Source organism: Parasteatoda tepidariorum, chromosome 10 (genome assembly GCF_043381705.1).
Source record: "Parasteatoda tepidariorum isolate YZ-2023 chromosome 10, CAS_Ptep_4.0, whole genome shotgun sequence".
NCBI classification, from domain to species: Eukaryota; Metazoa; Arthropoda; class Arachnida; order Araneae; family Theridiidae; genus Parasteatoda; species Parasteatoda tepidariorum.
Genome location: NC_092213.1, coordinates 87414886 through 87433851, shown reverse-complemented (window position 1 = coordinate 87433851; position 18966 = coordinate 87414886). Strand labels below are relative to the sequence as shown.

The 18966-nt window shown below is 31.5% G+C and overlaps 1 protein-coding gene across 3 annotated transcripts in view; it reads right to left on the bottom strand.

Annotated features, from left to right (window-relative positions):
• Nucleotides 1-2485: 2485 nt before the first annotated feature.
• LOC107448392 (Mau2 sister chromatid cohesion factor) overlaps nt 2486-18966 on the bottom strand; it is a gene marked incomplete at its 3' end in the record, with an annotated part of 57020 nt that continues 40539 nt past the window's right edge. For all 3 annotated transcript variants that reach the window (XM_071186579.1, XM_071186580.1, XM_071186581.1), the window contains 3 exon segments: nt 2486-2563; nt 9064-9191; nt 14509-14574. In XM_071186579.1, coding sequence (XP_071042680.1) covers nt 2486-2563; nt 9064-9191; nt 14509-14574 — 272 coding nt within the window.

The window sequence follows — 18966 nt, the reverse complement described above, 5'->3', positions numbered from 1 at the left end:
ATAAAATCGAAATATAAAAATGTCAAAAAAATCCTATGCTACTCTTTAAAGAATACATTTTTACGTAATTTAAAATTAAAAACAGTTTATTTCGTTGTATAGATCATGAGAAAAAACGTTAGGCCTTGTCAAAAAACAGCGTTTTGAGAAAAACGAGTTTAAAGTTTCGACTTATGGTAGGGGAAAACGTTTAATTTCATATATATAAAATGGTCGACAAATGAAATGCCTACAATAAGTTTCTATATACAGTCAACAGAATGGATGAGACACAAAAAGAATGTCGCCCCTCCCAATCCGGCCGAAGGGGTCTTTCTATCTGCTTAGCGACGACTCTCTACTTTTCAGTATAAGTTCCAAATGAAGATAGGTACCGAGAAATCATTTTAGACAGACATTAGAAAGGGTACAAAGATTCAAAAACTGCAATAAAATTTTTTCAAATTTTTGAAACATTCAGGGTGGGGTCCCCCCTTAAAAGAATTTTTTAAAATTAATTTAAAGGAGAGTTCTGAATAAAAATTAACTGAACATTTTAGAACGAAAAAGTTTTGAACTGATTTTTATAAATGAGATTCTTTTATATCATTATGTATTAGTCATACTTAGTTAGATATTTTAGCAAGCAAGCAATAATCTGTACAAAAATTCTATTTCAATAGGAATTTTTTTAAGAAATTCACAAAATTTTAGGGAATTTTCTAAAACAGGGGTTTCCAACTTACATGAGGATGGGGGCCACAATTAAAAACACAAATCAAATGGCGGGCCGCAACTTTATCAAAATTTTATAGGACTCTTATGTTTGAAGGAACATTACATATTACTGTCAAATTTTTACCAAGTTGTACAAAACAAAAGTATTGAATTACAAATTAAAATAAGAAGTAGATTTTTAAAAATATTTAATTGCATATCAAAAAATTCGGGCTACAATAACTTTAATGTGCACCCATGTATTAAACAATTAATGAGCAACAGATAACTAATGGTTAAGATATAAAACTTTAAAAAGGTTGGTATAAAAACTTACATAGCACACAAAATGTTTAATGACAAAATTGAGGTTTGTCTGCTGCAACCATCAGAGAATAGATATTTACATTTAAAATATACAAATGTGTGTGTCAATATTTTCGTCCAAAATGAGTGGTTTCAAAAAGTTAAATCGGAGAATTTCTTCGAGAAAATTTCTGATACACACATGCTAAATTATATTCACAAAATATTAAAAAAATTAAATAAAAAAGAGCAACATGCACGATTATTTTTGTATTTGAATAAATATTTTCTTAGATGCAAACCCTGAGAAAAAATTTTTTTTGCACCGTTCGTATGATAAATTTCACAGAAATGAAGAAATTAGGTTTTTATTAACGAGAAAAGTATTTTAAACCCATATGGATTTTTACGAAAATTGTCCCCCCAAAAAATGACAACTAATATATTTTAGTTCGTGAGCCACAAAAAAAGGCTTCGAGGGCCGGATGCGGCATCCACGTCGCCAGTTGGAAACCACTGTTCTAAAATGTACAAAAACCAGGAGAATTATAATTAAACCAATAGACCAGGAGAAACTGGCAAAATCCAGTAGAGTTGACAGCTGTGTATTAACAACAATTAAAGGACAAATAAACATTAAAAATAAGTTAGTTCATTAAAAAGTTCTGGACTCTATGTTAAATCAATGGATGAATTTGACCGAGGGTAATTTGTTAAATCACATTAAAATGACAGCATTTTTAACGTCAGCAATTTATTCACTGAACACTTTGTTAAAAACACAGTTTAAAATTTTTATATTTCAAACCCCTTTTTTTTACCTATGTTTGGGCACTTTTTTAACAAAATATTAAAGTTTTTCTTTGCATCGTCGTATTTACATCCCATCCTTTTTTTTCTGGGGGGGGGGGGAAAAAAATTTAAAAGTAAAAGTAAAAATGTCTCGAACAACCTGTGGGGGAGGTTCGAGGGGGTGGCTATCATACCATCTGAAGTAAAAATAAATTAAAAATTATACATTGTTTATTTCATTTATATTTTGTACTTTGTTTTGTTATTCTGCTGCATTTTAGATTTTCAAATTCATGACTTTTCATGACTAATTCCAAGCTTGACCGTATTGTATAACAGTACCCTTATCTAAATGTTTACATGTTCAGCCTGGCATGTAAGGCTTCTTAGAATTTTTACATACCTCAGGCTATATGATATTTGGGCATTAAATTATATGCATGTTACAATTTTCCAGAAAAAATAAGAAAAAAAAATTGAAAATATTTATAAAAGTGGAAAAAGCTGTTCTTGGTCAAAATTAACTAACAAAAGAAAAATCAGAGGATTTGATTTATATATAAAAAGAAAGAAAGTTGGGAGGGGGATGGACTATGATGATTTCATTTCTTACATGTCTTCAAAGAATATAATTTTTTTTTCCCTACTACATTAAGCAACATGAAAAAAGGTCATTGGAGTGATACGTTACTTGGCATCATTATAGCGCGCCTGGAAGAAAGCGTTGAGTCCATGTACGTAATAGGCAGCAGCTCTCAAACTATGGGACCTGAAAACAACATAGAATAAATCATCTTTTATTTGTTAAAGAGTGTCATTGATTTGAGTGTTAGTTAAAACTATGATGACTGTAGAGTATCTACCACTACAAAAATATAATTCCCTACTGTATATGAGACATGTTAACTCGATTCTACGATGGGGATAGACGAGGGTGGAGATTGTTGATAACTACTCACCCACAATGACTCAGCATTTAATACTGTCCTTGAGAAGAATAGCTGAATAGATCAAGTAGATTTTACAAAATAATTATTGCATTACGTACTAAATATTTTACATGCATTAAAAAATCTATATATATATTTCTTTTACACGGCGACAAAAAAAAATGCCTCATTACAACTCCCCGAATGACAACGCTAGAAAATCGACCAATGATTGCCACTAAAAATGTCACATGCCAAATATAGTTGAGGTGGCTCAACATATAGCGCTTTTAAAAACGGTAAATGAAATAACCAGAGAGAGCATTCTCACCAAATTTGATCTCTTCCGAAATATACCCTATCGGCAATCTCATACTATTAAGCTAGGCAGAAGTGAGTAGTCTTTGTTGATAGATCTCTATTTTAGTATTTTGTCGAAAGCGCTTTTTTTCACGAATTTATGAATTACGAATTTATTTGACGATTTTAGATTAATATCACAAATTTATTTGTTTTATTATTGTTATTCATTGAAAAATGAGTCTCAGTCGTGCTGTTACGTTTTAAGAATTTAAACTATAGCAAACTTCTAATAGGTTTAACGAATTATATGTCATTTATTTGAATTCAAATTTACTTTAATGACTTAGCATTTACTAAAAAGATTTAATTTTTTTTAAAAAAAAAGTTGTTATATGGATTTGATTGTTTTGAATTCTTAGAATTTTGTGCATTTGCAATGTACGTAAGTTAGCAGCGAGCGAAGTGAGCTTGGTTTGCGAAGCAAACCATATAGGATTGCGTAGCAATTTTCGGGGGTTGGCGAGCGTTAGCGAGCAGGCGGCGCAGCCCACTACTAATGATATATTTTCCTTCTTACTTCTGCTTGCTGATAAATCTAAGCAAAAAACGAAATCGTTCATTTCCAAAATAGAAAAAGTTAAAATTTCTCCATTCTATCTCGCAATCAATCTAGTAGAGACTGGTTTGAAGACAATATTTCTCTCTCTGCTTTGCAAAGCTGCACACAATTACATCATTCCGTTTTATTTTAAGGCATCTAAAATTCGATGGACAGCAATTTTTTTTTTCTATTGACTACAAACTTTTGCCTTTTGGCATTCAATTGGAAAACTTGTTCATTTCCGAAATCGTTCACTTCCGAAACAGAAAAAGTCAAAATTTCTCCATTCTACCTCGCAATCAATCTAGTAGAGACTGGTTTGATGACAATATTTCTCTCGCTGCTTTGCAAAGCTGCACACAATTACATCATTCCGTTTTATTTTAAGGCATCTAAAATTCGATGGACAGCAATTGTTTTTTTTTTCTACTGGCTACAAACTTTTGCCTTTTGGCATTCAATTGGAAAACTTGTTCATTTCCGAAACAGAAAAAGTCAAAATTTTTCTATTCTACCTCGCAATCAATCTAGTAGATACTGGTTTGAGAACTATATTTCTCTTCCTGCTTTGCAAAGATGCACACAATTACATCATTCGATTTTATTTTAAGGCATCTAAAATTCGATGGACAGCAATTGTTTTTTTTTTCTACTGGCTACAAACTTTTGCCTTTTGGCATTCAATTGGAAAACTTGTTCATTTCCGAAACAGAAAAAGTCAAAATTTTTCTATTCTACCTCGCAATCAATCTAGTAGATACTGGTTTGAGAACTATATTTCTCTTCCTGCTTTGCAAAGATGCACACAATTACATCATTCGATTTTATTTTAAGGCATCTAAAATTCGATGGACAGCAATTGTTTTTTTTTTCTACTGGCTACAAACTTTTGCCTTTTGGCATTCAATTGGAAAACTTGTTCATTTCCGAAACAGAAAAAGTCAAAATTTTTCTATTCTACCTCGCAATCAATCTAGTAGATACTGGTTTGAGAACTATATTTCTCTTCCTGCTTTGCAAAGATGCACACAATTACATCATTCGATTTTATTTTAAGGCATCTAAAATTCGATGGACAGCAATTGTTTTTTTTTTCTACTGGCTACAAACTTTTGCCTTTTGGCATTCAATTGGAAAACTTGTTCATTTCCGAAACAGAAAAAGTCAAAATTTTTCTATTCTACCTCGCAATCAATCTAGTAGATACTGGTTTGAGAACTATATTTCTCTTCCTGCTTTGCAAAGATGCACACAATTACATCATTCGATTTTATTTTAAGACATCTAAAATTCGATGGACAGCAATTTTTTTTTTTTTCACTATTGACTACAAACTTTTGCTTTTTGGCATTCAATTGGAAAACTTGTTCATTTCCAAAATCGTTCATTTCCGAAATAGAAAAAGTCAAAATTTCTCCATTCTACCTTGCAATCAATCTAGTACAGACTGGTTTGAGGAAAATATTTCTCTCTCTGCTTCGCAAAGCTGCACACAATCACATCATTCCATTTTATTTTAAGCCATCTAAAATTCGATGGACAGCAATTATTTTTTTTTCTACAGGCTACAAACTTTTGCCTTTTGGCATTCAATTGAAAAACTTGTCATTTAATTACACTATAGCCTTTAGCAGACATTACGGGTTTTTTTAAACTCTCATCACGTCTTGTTAAATGGTGGTTTAATTGAAACACATCTATTCCAGGGTGCCATTTAAAAAAAAAAAAAAGATTTAAATACTTTGTAAAAATAAAGTAGTTTTGATAAATTTAGTGATTTTCAAACAAATTTTGTCATAATTAAGAAAGAATGCAACTAGTTAAAAGAGTCAATAATTTCCTTGCAGAAAGTTTTTTAATTGAGATTTAAACTTAATCTTATCCAAGTCTGCTGCCCTTTATGTTTCAATAAATAGGGTCTACTACTCAGCTTCATGGATGACTCAGTGTAAAATGGTGGCAAAGTTTTCTTGAAACTGCATAAAAAGCTTTATACCGTACCAGGGCTCGAAAAACAGGTAGTCCTCGGAGGTCAAAAATTCCCCGTGGACAACGATTTCTCGAATCTGACGTCCGCGTGGACGGCCATTTTCCCGTTAATGTTCGTGATACATTTTCAATTTTTGTTATCTTACAGAAGTCTACCACCTCACTTCTAAAATGACCCTCTAATCTAGAAATACAGCAACAAACTGCGTATGGTGGAATTGATGTTTTCTCTGTCTGGGAGTACTGAAGCGGTTGAAATGGGCTTTTCAGCAATGAACTTACAAAAAAACACATGACGTACTGGTTTTAAACAAAAAGCATTAAACGCAATTATGAAAATGTACCTAAATGGAAAACCCCCTTCTGATTTCTGTGCAGAAACTTCTGTAAATCATTGGCTTGATTGTGGAACTGGCAAACGTCATATTTGATTCATTTAAAAAACGTAGTACCCTCGGATAAATTGACATTCCAGATAACTTGAACTTCGTCTTTTAAATTATTTCATAAAAGAAATAAATTATTTCATAAAAGAAATACTAGGTTTTACTATTAGTAACTTAGTATTTCTTTTATCACTGTATAATGTAATCCTAGTATTTGTAATCCTAGTACCTACTAATATAGTAAAAAGTGCAATTTATATAAATGTTTGTAATAAATAAGAGAAAATTATATTTTTATTTATTTAGAAGCGACGGGTTAGTTTCAAAGGAGGACGGGTACATTTTTGGACAAGCTGTCCACGGGGACGGGTAAAATTTCTGAGTTATTTCGAGCCCTGTACCGTACAGTTCACTACTGAATTATTGATTCTCTACTGTATTAAAAAATAAATGTATTTTGTTTTCCAATAAAAAACCATGCTTTTTGCACTTTTTACAAAGTAAAGTATAGGGATAATTTTTTTTTATTTCTCATCCTTTTCATTTCTCTCTTAGAAATCAAAGACTGAACTTCAACGATGATTGGAAATTTTGCGTTTTGTTTTGAAGGGATTTAATTATAGACTATGTCAACCTTGATATATCAAAAGGTACCTTCAGATAGAATCAAGTTAACATAGTCTAAAATTAATTCCACACATTGGTGACCCGGACGTGATAGATGAAGGTTGACATAGTCTATAATTAAATCCCTTCAATGGTGACGTGATATGAGCTCGCTAACATATCTTAAATACTAGTGATTTGTATTTAATATTTGTAGTGGTAGTTACGCCACAGTTTCAATCATTCTTGTTCAAAATTGTGGAAAAACCAAGCAAAAAATTTCTTAGTTTTTCGGTTTCCCTGTTTTTCAGATAAAATATTCCGCAATTGCATCTTTATAAAAAAAATGGAAAATTTTACTACTTATGAGGAGGCAATGTAGAATTTGAACAGATTGTTAGACAAATGACATTGACAAATGACATTTTTTTTTGCTCACTTTGAAAACAATTATAGATCATATAGATAAATAAGTGACCAAAAAATCACCTTAACCAAATCCTATTCATTTTTTTCTTCGTACAAGGTATCTGCTACATTTCAGATTTTCACATTCATGACTTTTCATGATTTTCTATTACCAATTCCAAGAATTTTTCAGGACTTAACGAAGTTACTATTTTCTCCAACAAAAACGTAACAATAAATTTAAAAAAGCATGATAATAACATTAATTGAAATGATAGGTATAACCAAAACTGTTATACTCTGCATCTTCATATGTAAAGATTTTAAATTTAAAAAACAGAATAAAGAAAGAGTTGAAACAATAAAATAGCTGAAAAAATACAAAAGCAAATAATTGTTTTCCCTTTTTTTTCTGCAGAATTATATTCTAAATATACTTTTCTTGTTCATCAGAAAGGAAAGAAATATTCCTGACTTTTCTGTTCTCATTTCAGAATAAAAAAAATTCACCAATGACTGGTTTGCTTCAACTAGAATTTTGAATTGATAAAATTAAAAAAAAAAAAATTATACAAATTCTTAAATCTCAGAAGTTTAAAAGATGATTCGCTCTAGAAATAATGTTTTTTCTTTCATTTTTTGAAAGAACACCATAATTTTTAAAGAACATGATAAAATTATTTAATATTCTAATAAAATATGAAGGGGTGGTGATTTTGTTAGGAATTCAGATATTTGGAACAGGATGAAATTGGGGGGGGGGATTCTATTTTAAAAATAAGATTTTTCGGACACCTAAATCCATGATTTTTTTTAAAAAATGGTAAAAATCATGACAAATTTTGTTCAATACTGAAATTCATGACTTTCCATGATTTTTCATGACTTTCCAGGTGCGCGGATACCCTTTTCATATTTATACATTACCTTTTGCTAGCCAATATTGAATATTGTTTACTAACAACTCAATGTTTAACAAGACTATAATATGGAGGGATGGTTAAAAATCGAACAAGACACTTCCTTTTTTTCTAGGTAAAATGAACTGAAAATTTATAAAGAACAGGGTGCGTAGCCAAATCTTTCAACAAAAAATAAGCACCTTTTCAGTACTTTTTAAGCACTATATACATTAACAAATTGCAAAATAATTTTAAAAGACTTTACATGATCGTGATAAAAATAACTAGTTTCTGACAAAGGACTCTTTTCTTGATTATATTAGCTGTTACAAAATGATTGAGAGATTTTTCGGTTCGATATCAAAGGGTGGAAAATGGAGTCTGAAATTGGAGAATATCTTGCAAAATGCAGCACAGTTGCACAAGAGAAGGCAATAATCTCGTCGAAACCAGCTCAGTAGACGCACATACGGACTCGCAAGTATTTCTTCAAACATGTAAAATGATGGGCGCTTTCATAAGCTACGAACCGACTGTACGCCAAAATGGATTGTGAAAACGTTGAATAGAACAATGTGAAAAGCACGCTTTTGCATTATACGGGGTGGAAATCAACGTGGGGACGAAAACAAATCTCAATTTTGAAAAAGGAAAATGATGCACTTTTTAAAAACACCCCGTGAAAAGCGCACCTTTAAGGGCGTTTAAATAACGAAAATCAAAAATAAGCACCTTTAAGTGCTTTTTAAAAACGCTACGCACCATGGAGAAGTACTGACTGAAAAGTAATAAAGGTATAAAACAATGTATATCAAGAAAAAATTAAAAATTTTTAAAAAAATAACTCATTTAAACATTTTTTATTTTTTAAATTAAAAAAAAAAATGTAAATTCAAATATTTTCTTTTTGTCATAAAAAATTATTGTCAATTGAAGATAAAATTTTCTATGGATATCAAAAGGCATTTCTTCCATAGATATCAAGTTCTGCCTTTCTGGCATAATTATAACAATACATGACAGACATAAATTAACGCTAGTTTTTAACACTACCAAGTGCAAAATTATTAATGATAGATCACCATGTGTGTGCACAATTCAGGGCAACTTTTGAAAAAAAAAAGAAAGTACAAAAGATTACTTACACAAGAGGCAGCGTCTCTGGGTTTAAGCGAGCTAAAAGCTCACCCAGTTCTTGATCCCGCTTGCTTCGAAGATAAACAATAGCTAAATTTAGGCTAGCTAGTATGCGTAGTTCCGTGGTTGTCGAGCTCTAAAAATAAATAATAAAATTGTTTATAATAAATAGGTTGCTCATTTTTACAAAATCATCTTGAAAGGTAAAAAAAATAAGATTATCTAAGAAATTTTGTAAGAAAAAACACAGATACTGCATACAGGCACTTCCAGCAGGAGGGAAAACATTTTCCTGTGCTCAAGAGTGCAAATAAAAACATTTCCTAATATCCCATTTTCCAGTGTTACCCTAAAGCAGTGTTTCCCGAATTTATGACTTTTGTGTACCCTTTCTAAATTTTTCATAACACTCTGTACCACTAATAAAAAAATGAATTCATTTTTTACTATTCAAAAATTGAACAAAAGTTAAAAATCACAACTGGCTGTTGACACCACTAATTATTATTTATTAACTCTGCAAAAAATAGCCAATAGAAAAATATGTAATCGTAAATTTTTATGGCTAGCTTTGTTTTTAAATAAAATTCTGCGAAATTTTTGTTTGCTGCAAGATATTTCGCATAAGAACGCGTACCCCCGCTAAACTGTTCCCGTACCCGTGGGGGGTATGCGTACCACATTTTGGGAAACACTGCCCTAAAGCAGTGATTCTCAAACTTTTTTTTTGTCGCAGCACACTTTTAACGATTTTGAAAGACGGAACACAACAAAAAAATTAGTTTGCGGCAGTGCCCTGGCCCTGTAATCTCACCTTCACTTGGTGATGCAAAAAAAGAACTTTTACTTCAACTTGCAGGAGTCACGTAAAACCAGTTTTTCTACAAGCAACCGAGGATATTCACATTTTAGCTCGTGGCACGGTCGGTGAAGCATGGCTGTACAATGATCCTAATTTCATTTTTAACTTTCTGTATTTATTTGTAATTAATTATGTTTAAATTAAAATTTATTCTTCAAACTTTAATTGGTAATTTGCTTTAATGCTTATAAAACTCAATTTACCAAATTGGTGACCCTTTTTTCGAACACGCGTTCAACATCAACTCAGGATATGGCGTTTCAACAATTTCAGTAAGTTTATTTTTTTAAATTGGTTTCCACTAGGGGTATCACGCGGTAACTTTTATTTTCTTGTGTGGCTTTTTTTATTTTTTATTACCGTCTAATTTAATAGTTATTTTTACTTCTCACTAAACATGGCATTTTTGTTATAGCAATGTTCGCGTTCTTCAATTTTTACATTATTTTTAATAATAATCAATAATCAAATTTGTTAACTAAATTCACGACTTATTTGAGAATTTTCTTTTAATTTGTTTAAACATTCCGCAATGCCTAACGAAACTCTAGACGAAAATCAAATTGCTCACGTGGCAGTCAAACCACCTCCGTTTTGGAAATCAAATCCCGCCTTGTGGTTTGTCCGGCTAGAAGCACAATTCAGTTTGGCTAAAATTTCCACCGATGATACAAAGTTTAATTACGTACTTGCAGCGGTCGACTCAGATGTTTTAAGTTCGATTAGCGATATTGTTTTAAAACCTCCTAACACTGAGAAATACGAAGCTATCAAAAAACGATTNGAGGAAGCAATTCGTGCGAATAGACGTCTCAAATTGAAAGAATTGCGTCAGATCATACCGGAAGTGTCAATGACAACTCTTTATGAAGTTGTGACTGTCAAGTTAGGGTACAGGAAATTGTGTGCGCGCTGGGTTCCAAAAATGTTAACAGAAGAACACAAAAAGAAAAGGATGGGCTTTGCACTCGACTTCCTCACACGCTATGCAGAAGCAGGTGATGAGTTCCTTGATCACATTGTGACAGGTGACGAGACGTGGGCTTATCACCATACACTTGAATCCAAGCAACAATTAATGCAATGGCGCCATTCAAATTCACCCAAAGCCAAGAAATTCAAAATTTCGATTTCAGCAACAAAAAAAATTATGGCTTCTGTTTTTTGGGACAGACAAGGCATTCTTCTGTTGGAATTTATGCCTCCCGGAACGACAATTAATGCTGCCGCATATTGCCAGACTTTGAAGCGTCTTTGAAGGGCAATTCAAAACAAGCGCAGGGGAATGCTGACAAGTGGAGTCCGCTTGGTTCATGACAACGCTCGTAACCAAAGCACTACTCAAACAATGCAAATGGCAAGTATTGAACCATCCGCCATACAGCCCGGACCTTGCGCCCAGCGACTTCCATTTATTCCTTTACCTGAAGTCACATCTTGGTGGAAAATCATTCCACGATGATGATGAGATCAAAGATGAAGTTGAAATGTGGTTCCGACAACAGGCGGCAACCTTCTATGACTGTGGGATACAAAAGCTTGTGCACTGACTTAACAAATGTTTGGATAACGGGGATGATTATGTCGAAAAATAATAAATAATCGAGTTAATAAGATGTAACTGACGTTTTCTAATAAATGTTTTTTTTAAGGAATGCGATCCATTGTATCTTTACTTTTCGAAACGCCCTCGTATACAGTAAAGTTGCGATTATTCGAGTTAATGTGGACCGCGACTAACTCGGATAACCGAAAAACTCGGTTAAAAGAAAGAGTATAAAAATGGAGAGAAAAAAAAAGAATAGGTATAAATGTAATTTATTTAACAGATGCAAAATTTATACGAGTCCACCACATACAATTTTTATTATTATTAAAATCTTACTTCAAAGCACTTAAAGAGCATACTTAACGAGAATTAAAGAGTTTTTACTCGTTCCTGTTAGAGTTTTAAGTCCTTAATCGTTCTTTGTTTTACATTATTTTGACATATTTTGCCATTTTTTAAGGGATAAACAGGAAAGCTGGTGTCGCCTCCTCTTGTTGTTCCATATATTCAATAGCACTTTCGATAGTTTTTATGCAGATTTTTTTTATGTTGAGAGATTTTTAAATGCTGATTTTTATCGTCACTGTCTTCATCATCTTCGCTAGATTCATTTTCTTTATTGATGATATTAACGATTATTTCATCGGTAATCTCGTGTTGTCCTTCAGCTTGTTTTATTGAGTGCTTGGAAGATAAAATTCAGAATTTTTTTCGGCGGTAGTTTTAAGAATAAAAAATAAACTAGAAAAAAAAAAGATGTGTGAATTATTTGATAGCTCGGTTAATCGGGACTCTACTGTACATAAATGCATGCATTTATGTACAGTAGAAGTACATACGTACATACATACAGTAGATGTACATACATGCATGCATACATACATACACACGTATGTGAACAAAATTTGAGAAAACAAAAATTTGAAAAAAAAAACAACAAATATACAAAATTTGAGAAAACAAAATTTGAGAAAAAAATCGTGAGAAAAATTTGAGAAAAAAGTTCCATTCTTTGAGCTTGTAAACCATGTGATTATAAAACCCAATGATTAATTTTAAAATTTTATCAATATGAATCACATGCATGACTTTAAATTGAGAGAATATGAATCCTAATATGAGGCTTTTAAATCATGTGAATATGAAACTCTATATCGAATTTTTAAAAATGCAGAAATACAAATCATGATGCGTAATTTTTAAATCACGTAAATACGAATCACAATGCATAATTTTTAAATCGAGTGAATACAAATCACAATGTCTAATTTTTAAAGCGCATATAAATAGGAAAATCGATGTTTAATATTACAACCGCAAAAACGAATCACGACATTGGATTTTAAGCTCGCGTAAATACAAATGGCTACATAGGGTTTTAAAAGCGAGGAAACACAAATCGCGATATTGGATTTTTAAATCTCGTAAATAAGAATTGCAATCTACGATATTTAAATCGTCTGAATAAGAATCAAAACGCTCAATTTTTAAATCAGGTAAATACGAAAATCGATGATTGATATTAAAATCGCGTGAATAAGAATCGAGATATTTGCAGAGTCTATTGAACTTGAGATTTCCAAAAGGCTTGTTTGTATTGTTTTTGTTTCGACAAAATAAATAAAAATTTACAAGATTAACTGAATGAGCAAATAAATATTGTCTACCTCTATTTTTTTTTTCGTTTGGTTTCACGCCTGACAACAGGGTCACGACGTCTACATTGCGAAAATGCGAGCAATCAGGCGGACGAATAAAAATACAGAAAAAATCTTATTTTCTGTGCGTAAAAGGGGAGAAAATCGCTAAAATAAGTAAAAATGAGGAAGGGTTATTAGGTAGGACTTAGTTGTAATTTTCTGCTTATCTTTGGAAATCGTAAATAAATATAATTATTTTATTTCAATAACTGAATTTTCAAAAAAAAAAATTATTTAAAAAAAATAAATAAATAAAGGAAAAAGCGAGATATTTATATATAAAAAAAAGAAACTTTTAGAGAATCGGCGTTTTTGATAAAAAGGCTGAAATTCGAGAGGCAAAAGTGAAAAAATCTCAACCCTATATTAAGGTCAACCAGTTTTATCCCAAGGAAATGATTTTTAGAGAAACTTCAAAGGAAGGAATGAGGATTTCAATACTTTCGATCCGCAGAAAATTAAAATCCTCATAAAATATTTTAACTTGCTCAAAAAAATTTTTTTGCCGAAATTAGTGGGGGAAATGGAAAAATCTGAAGAAAAGATGCGGAAATCAGCGAATTCGCAGAGGAATCGCATCCCTGTATATGTATACTATAAAAACAACAGTATGTTTATTAAGGAATTAATTACAAGTTAACTGTTTTTATTTGCAATTTATTAATGGATAGCTTGTTGTTTGATGGCATACAAAGAAAAAAATAAGTTTATAAGCTGTTTACTTACCCATAATACACTGTGTAAAATAGTTTATGATAATAATTTTTAATGTGAAATAAAATATTTATCAAGGAATTAATTACAAGTTAACTGTTTTTTTTTACTATTTATTAATTGTTAGCTTGTTTTTTATAGTTATTAATTGTTAGTTTTTTTTTACATTAATTGTATTTTTTTGTGATTCCTTGTCAACTTGTTTTTTCGCGAATTATTAATAATTTTTTTTGTTAGTTATCCTCTGTTAATTTGTTTTTTTTTAAACCATTAATTGCATAGCTTATTTTAACTGTTAGCTTTAATTTACTTTTGTAAGTTAATATTTAGCTTGCTTTCTTTTGTTAATTAATAATTGTAATAGTCATTAATTTTGCGAAAACTTTTTTTTTTTTTAACATTTTAGGATTGTCAGAGACAGAGAGACTATCACCAATGATGATGTTCATGCTGATAAAGCATGGAAAAAGTATAAAAAGTATATACACACTTTTCTTTAATTTAAACTTAGCTCGTCATAAAAAAAAGCATTATAATTTTTACGACATCATTTCTAAAATTTGGCGGAGCAGTGGTTGAGAATCACTGCCCTAAAAAATACAAAAAGAACGAAACAATTTTGACTCACCCTCACAACCGTTCCAAACTGTGCTTCTGCAGCTTCCATACAGTTCATGGACATCGCATAAAGACCCTGAAAAGTTCACAAACAAACACTAACTTTTGGATCTGAACTAAATGTTTCTTTTTTTTTTTTTTTAAACTTTTTCTACATACAATATTTTTTTAAAAATCTTTTAACTATAACAGGGTGCGTAGCCAAATTATTCAACAAAAAATAAGCACCTTTCAAGCACTCAAATAATATTGTTAAGCACTTTAAAAAAAATATAATTAGATAGGGTTGGAAAGTTTTTGACAATTGACGGTTTTATCTGGTTTACTTGTCATGTCAAAAACAACAAAAAAAACTTTTGGTATTGCTTTTGACAATTGTCAAAATTTTCGAATCATGTAAATCGAATGGCGTTTTCATACGTAAAGGACAGACGATGCGCCCAAATAGATTGGGGTTGAATTAATCGTGAAAACGTTCAATAGAACAATGTGAACAGTATCTTTCTGGATAATTTGTAGCGAAAATTAACAAGGTGAAGGAAAAATATAATTTTAGAAAAGGGAAAATTAAGCACTTTTCAAAAACACCAAAAGAAAAAAGCACGTTTAAGGGACCCCCCCAAGACATTCCACCGCCATTTTGATCCTCCGCAGAGGGGATGGCTCCTGCGAGCGGACACTTTACTTTAGAATAGTTTAACGAGGACTGTGCACCCTCGGTCCTCATGCAGGCTGATCTGACAGCAGCCAGTGATTCAGTGTTGTACTGGGAATTTACACAGTGGCACACATTAATAGTGTTCAATCATTTATTTTTAGTTTGAAAGTGCATACAAATACAGAGTTTTGAAGAAATATAATGACTATGTGTGTGCAATCAAGTTGTATCACCACAGTTAATGGAAGCCGCACTGGGCACCAAACCTAGTAAACGTAATTTTGCAAGTTTTATACCAGAACATACCAATTTAAACAAAAGTACTTCATGTAAAGCCTGATTTAATACGAATTAAAAATATTTTGCGAATTAGAAACCACGTCAAGATAGTAGTTTTTTAAAAATAAAGGCAGGCACTGAACTTTCGTTCTTCGCCTTAGAAGATGCCGGAAATGTTGCTTATTTATCGCTACTCAGTGGGCACCTGTGAACCAAAGTCACGAAGGCGAGCAACATTACCTACGCCACATTGCCACAAATACCCGTTAATAGGGTGGTCCACATTCATACATTCACAGATCAGAAGACAACACAGAGAGAGAGAAACATCCATGCCCAAAGCGGATTTCGAACCCGCAGCCATTGGCTTTGCAGTCAGGCACGCTAACTGGCCAGTGTCAAGATAATAGTAGAACTGATATCTATCATAATATTGAAGGTGTAAACATGAGATTAAGATCCTATGACGATGTTGAAAATCACCGCAAAAGTAATAATAAACAGTTTGATGAGGGTTTTCAGAGGCAAAAATGTCTTTATTCTTGTAAAGTTCCCAATTATTAGGTGAAGCACAACATGAAATATGAAGCAAATCATACTTAAGTAAAAATTCCTAAAAGTTAATTTTTAACTTAAAGTGACTTAAAATCTCCCAAAGTTAGAACTCCTAAAAATCATAAAGACTGCTTAAAATGTCCCAAAGTTAAAAATTGGAAATTATCCATGTTTGATGAAACTAATACTATGAGCGAAAGAAGGGATTTGGTAGCAATTTCTAAAAATAAAAGAATTTTGGGAAATCGCTGGGTTGGGTTATTTAAATGAAAAAGGTGAAATTGAAACGTACAAAGTGTGTTTAGTTGCCCAGGGCAGGGTTCCTACATTATTTCGAGAAAACAATTATTAATATTGAATAGGATAAACACTTATATATTAAAGTGGAATTGCGTAAAAACACTTTATATCCCAAATTATATTTTCAGAAAACTTGTGAAACATATTTTTAATTATCATGATTGATTAAACTTTTAGTGTGTTTTTGCAGTTAGATACGAAAACTGTTTAAATAAAAAGATCCAAGAAAATCCGTTGGATTATGGAAACATTATTTTATTTAATGTTAAGTGGAACCAAATGCATGAGTGTCGTCAGGATATAAAGAGTTAATCAAATCTGCGAGATATGTATCAGTATCCTCAAATAATATTTACTCTTAAAACATACGAAAACATTTGTNACGAAAACTGTTTAAATAAAAAGATCCAAGAAAATCCGTTGGATTATGGATACATTATTTTATTTAATGTTAAGTGGAACCAAATGCATGAGTGTCGTCAGGATATAAAGAGTTAATCAAATCTGCGAGATATGTATCAGTATCCTCAAATAATATTTACTCTTAAAACATACGAAAACATTTCTTACATTAAGATATTAATTTTTAAAAATCACCAATTCACTTCAAACTAACTTTTCTTTTAAAAGATAATATTGAAATATAAAAGGGAAAAAAGTCAAGAAAAGTTAATTATATACAAATAAAAATTCAGATAGAAAAATTATGCAACTTGTGAGAAAAATAAAATCAAAAATAACTTTTTTATTCAGTATTTTTAAATTTATTTCTGTAATACTGTAAGCTTCCCGAGAAACTCAGGGGCTATGTTATATAATATTTCTCAACATATTTTGTTGTTTGACAATTTCTGAATCAAGAACATCCAGTTCTGTTGCAGCAGTTTTTGTCAATTTAGATTTTCTTAATTTCAAATTCTTTTCTTTTATTATTTTTCTAGAAATTTCAGCTTTTTTATTCTCTTAGTTTTTCTTTTTTGTTTTGGCTTCTAATGCATGTCTCCATCTTGTTCTAGATCCTTTTAAAGCATCTAGCATTTTTTCATTAATGTCTATGTTTTTTATTCCATTTATAAATGAAACATAATCATACACACGCCTTTGTGAAATGATAGTCTTCAGTGAGGTTTTCAACCAATAAGCTTTTATTGACTGAAAACCCCCTTTGACTGTTGCTTTACCATGAGAGAGGATAAGAACAATTTTTATAACCTCCCACAAATTTTCAAATTTCTGTTCTGACAGTCAGGCTGCTTTCCTATCACTGTCAAAGTGTAAATTCATCTCTTTGTTAGAGTGGGAATGCTTCTCGGTCCTCTGCGACCTGTCCGCTCATAACAAGGTATCCCTGCATTGAGTACCTGGATATATGAATATGGGTATTGGTGGAAAGGAGCTAACTGATGAAGCAGCACGGGCTGGCTCTAATGCAATTTTCTGGGGTCCTGAACCTGCGCTGGGAATTTCTCCCACCTCATTTAGGGCATCCATTTTCAAGCTCTACGCCAAGATTGCCCATGAGCAATGGAGCGTTGCTGACGGTCAGAGACAAGCTAAGGAGCTGAATTGCGACTGTCCTAGTGTACGTCAAAAGGAGCTCTTAAAGCTTAATAGAAACAGTTTAAGGAAGATCATGGGTCTTCTTACTGGTCACTGCATCCTCAGAAGACACCTACACATAATGGGAATAGAATGATTGATTTAAAGAAATTAAATAGCTGATTTAAAGAAATTAAACATAAATTTTTATTATTCTTTTGTTTATTAAAAGTTTAAGATTATGCATTTTTTTTTGTAAAAGTTGAAAGCATGAAAGGAGACCACAAGTTAAATGAACAAATACTAAAAAAGTGCTGTTTTTTTTTTTTTTTTTTTTTTTTTTTTTTTTGCTTGATCGTATTTTGATCGATTGTAATAAAGTTTAGATCATCCATTTTATAAAACTCGTTTTTGGTGACATAACCTTCTCATGCATTCAACTTACGTCAGTGATGTCACGGTCTACAAGTGTTTGGCCAGTCTTTTTTCATTTGCTGTTGCAAACATGTGATTGCAGGTAGAAGATGTTTGGCCAGTCTTTTCTCATTTGCTGTTGCAAACATGTGATTGCAGGTAGAGGATGTTTGGCTAGGCTTTTTTCATTTGCTGTTGCAAACATGTGATTGCAGGTAGAAGATGATTGGCTAGGCTTTTTTCATTTGCTGTTGTAAACATGTAATTGCCGGTAGAAGAAATTATCGGAATTTTTTTCCCTCAACATGCAGTTATTTTCCTTTTTTTTGTACTTAATTTCTATTCTATATGCAAATGCAACGTTTATAAAATTGAAAAAGTTTTTTTTTATCTAATTAAGTTTTTTCTTATCAACACAAAAAAGAATATATACTAGGAGTGCACAACCTTTTTGAGTGAAGGGCCAATTGCACAGCAGGTTGACTAACAAAGGGCCGCACGCATATTTAGTTATGTTGGTGGCAAATATGATAATTTTTATCTCAAAATTGGTGCTATGAACAGCAAATATTTTCATCAGTAAACTTAGTAACATAAAACATATTTTCCAACATATTAAATACCTTGATTATTAAAATTCATTCAATAAAATTTTTTTTTATTTTTCTTGCCTTTTTATTAATAAATTTATATATATATATATATATATATATATATATAATA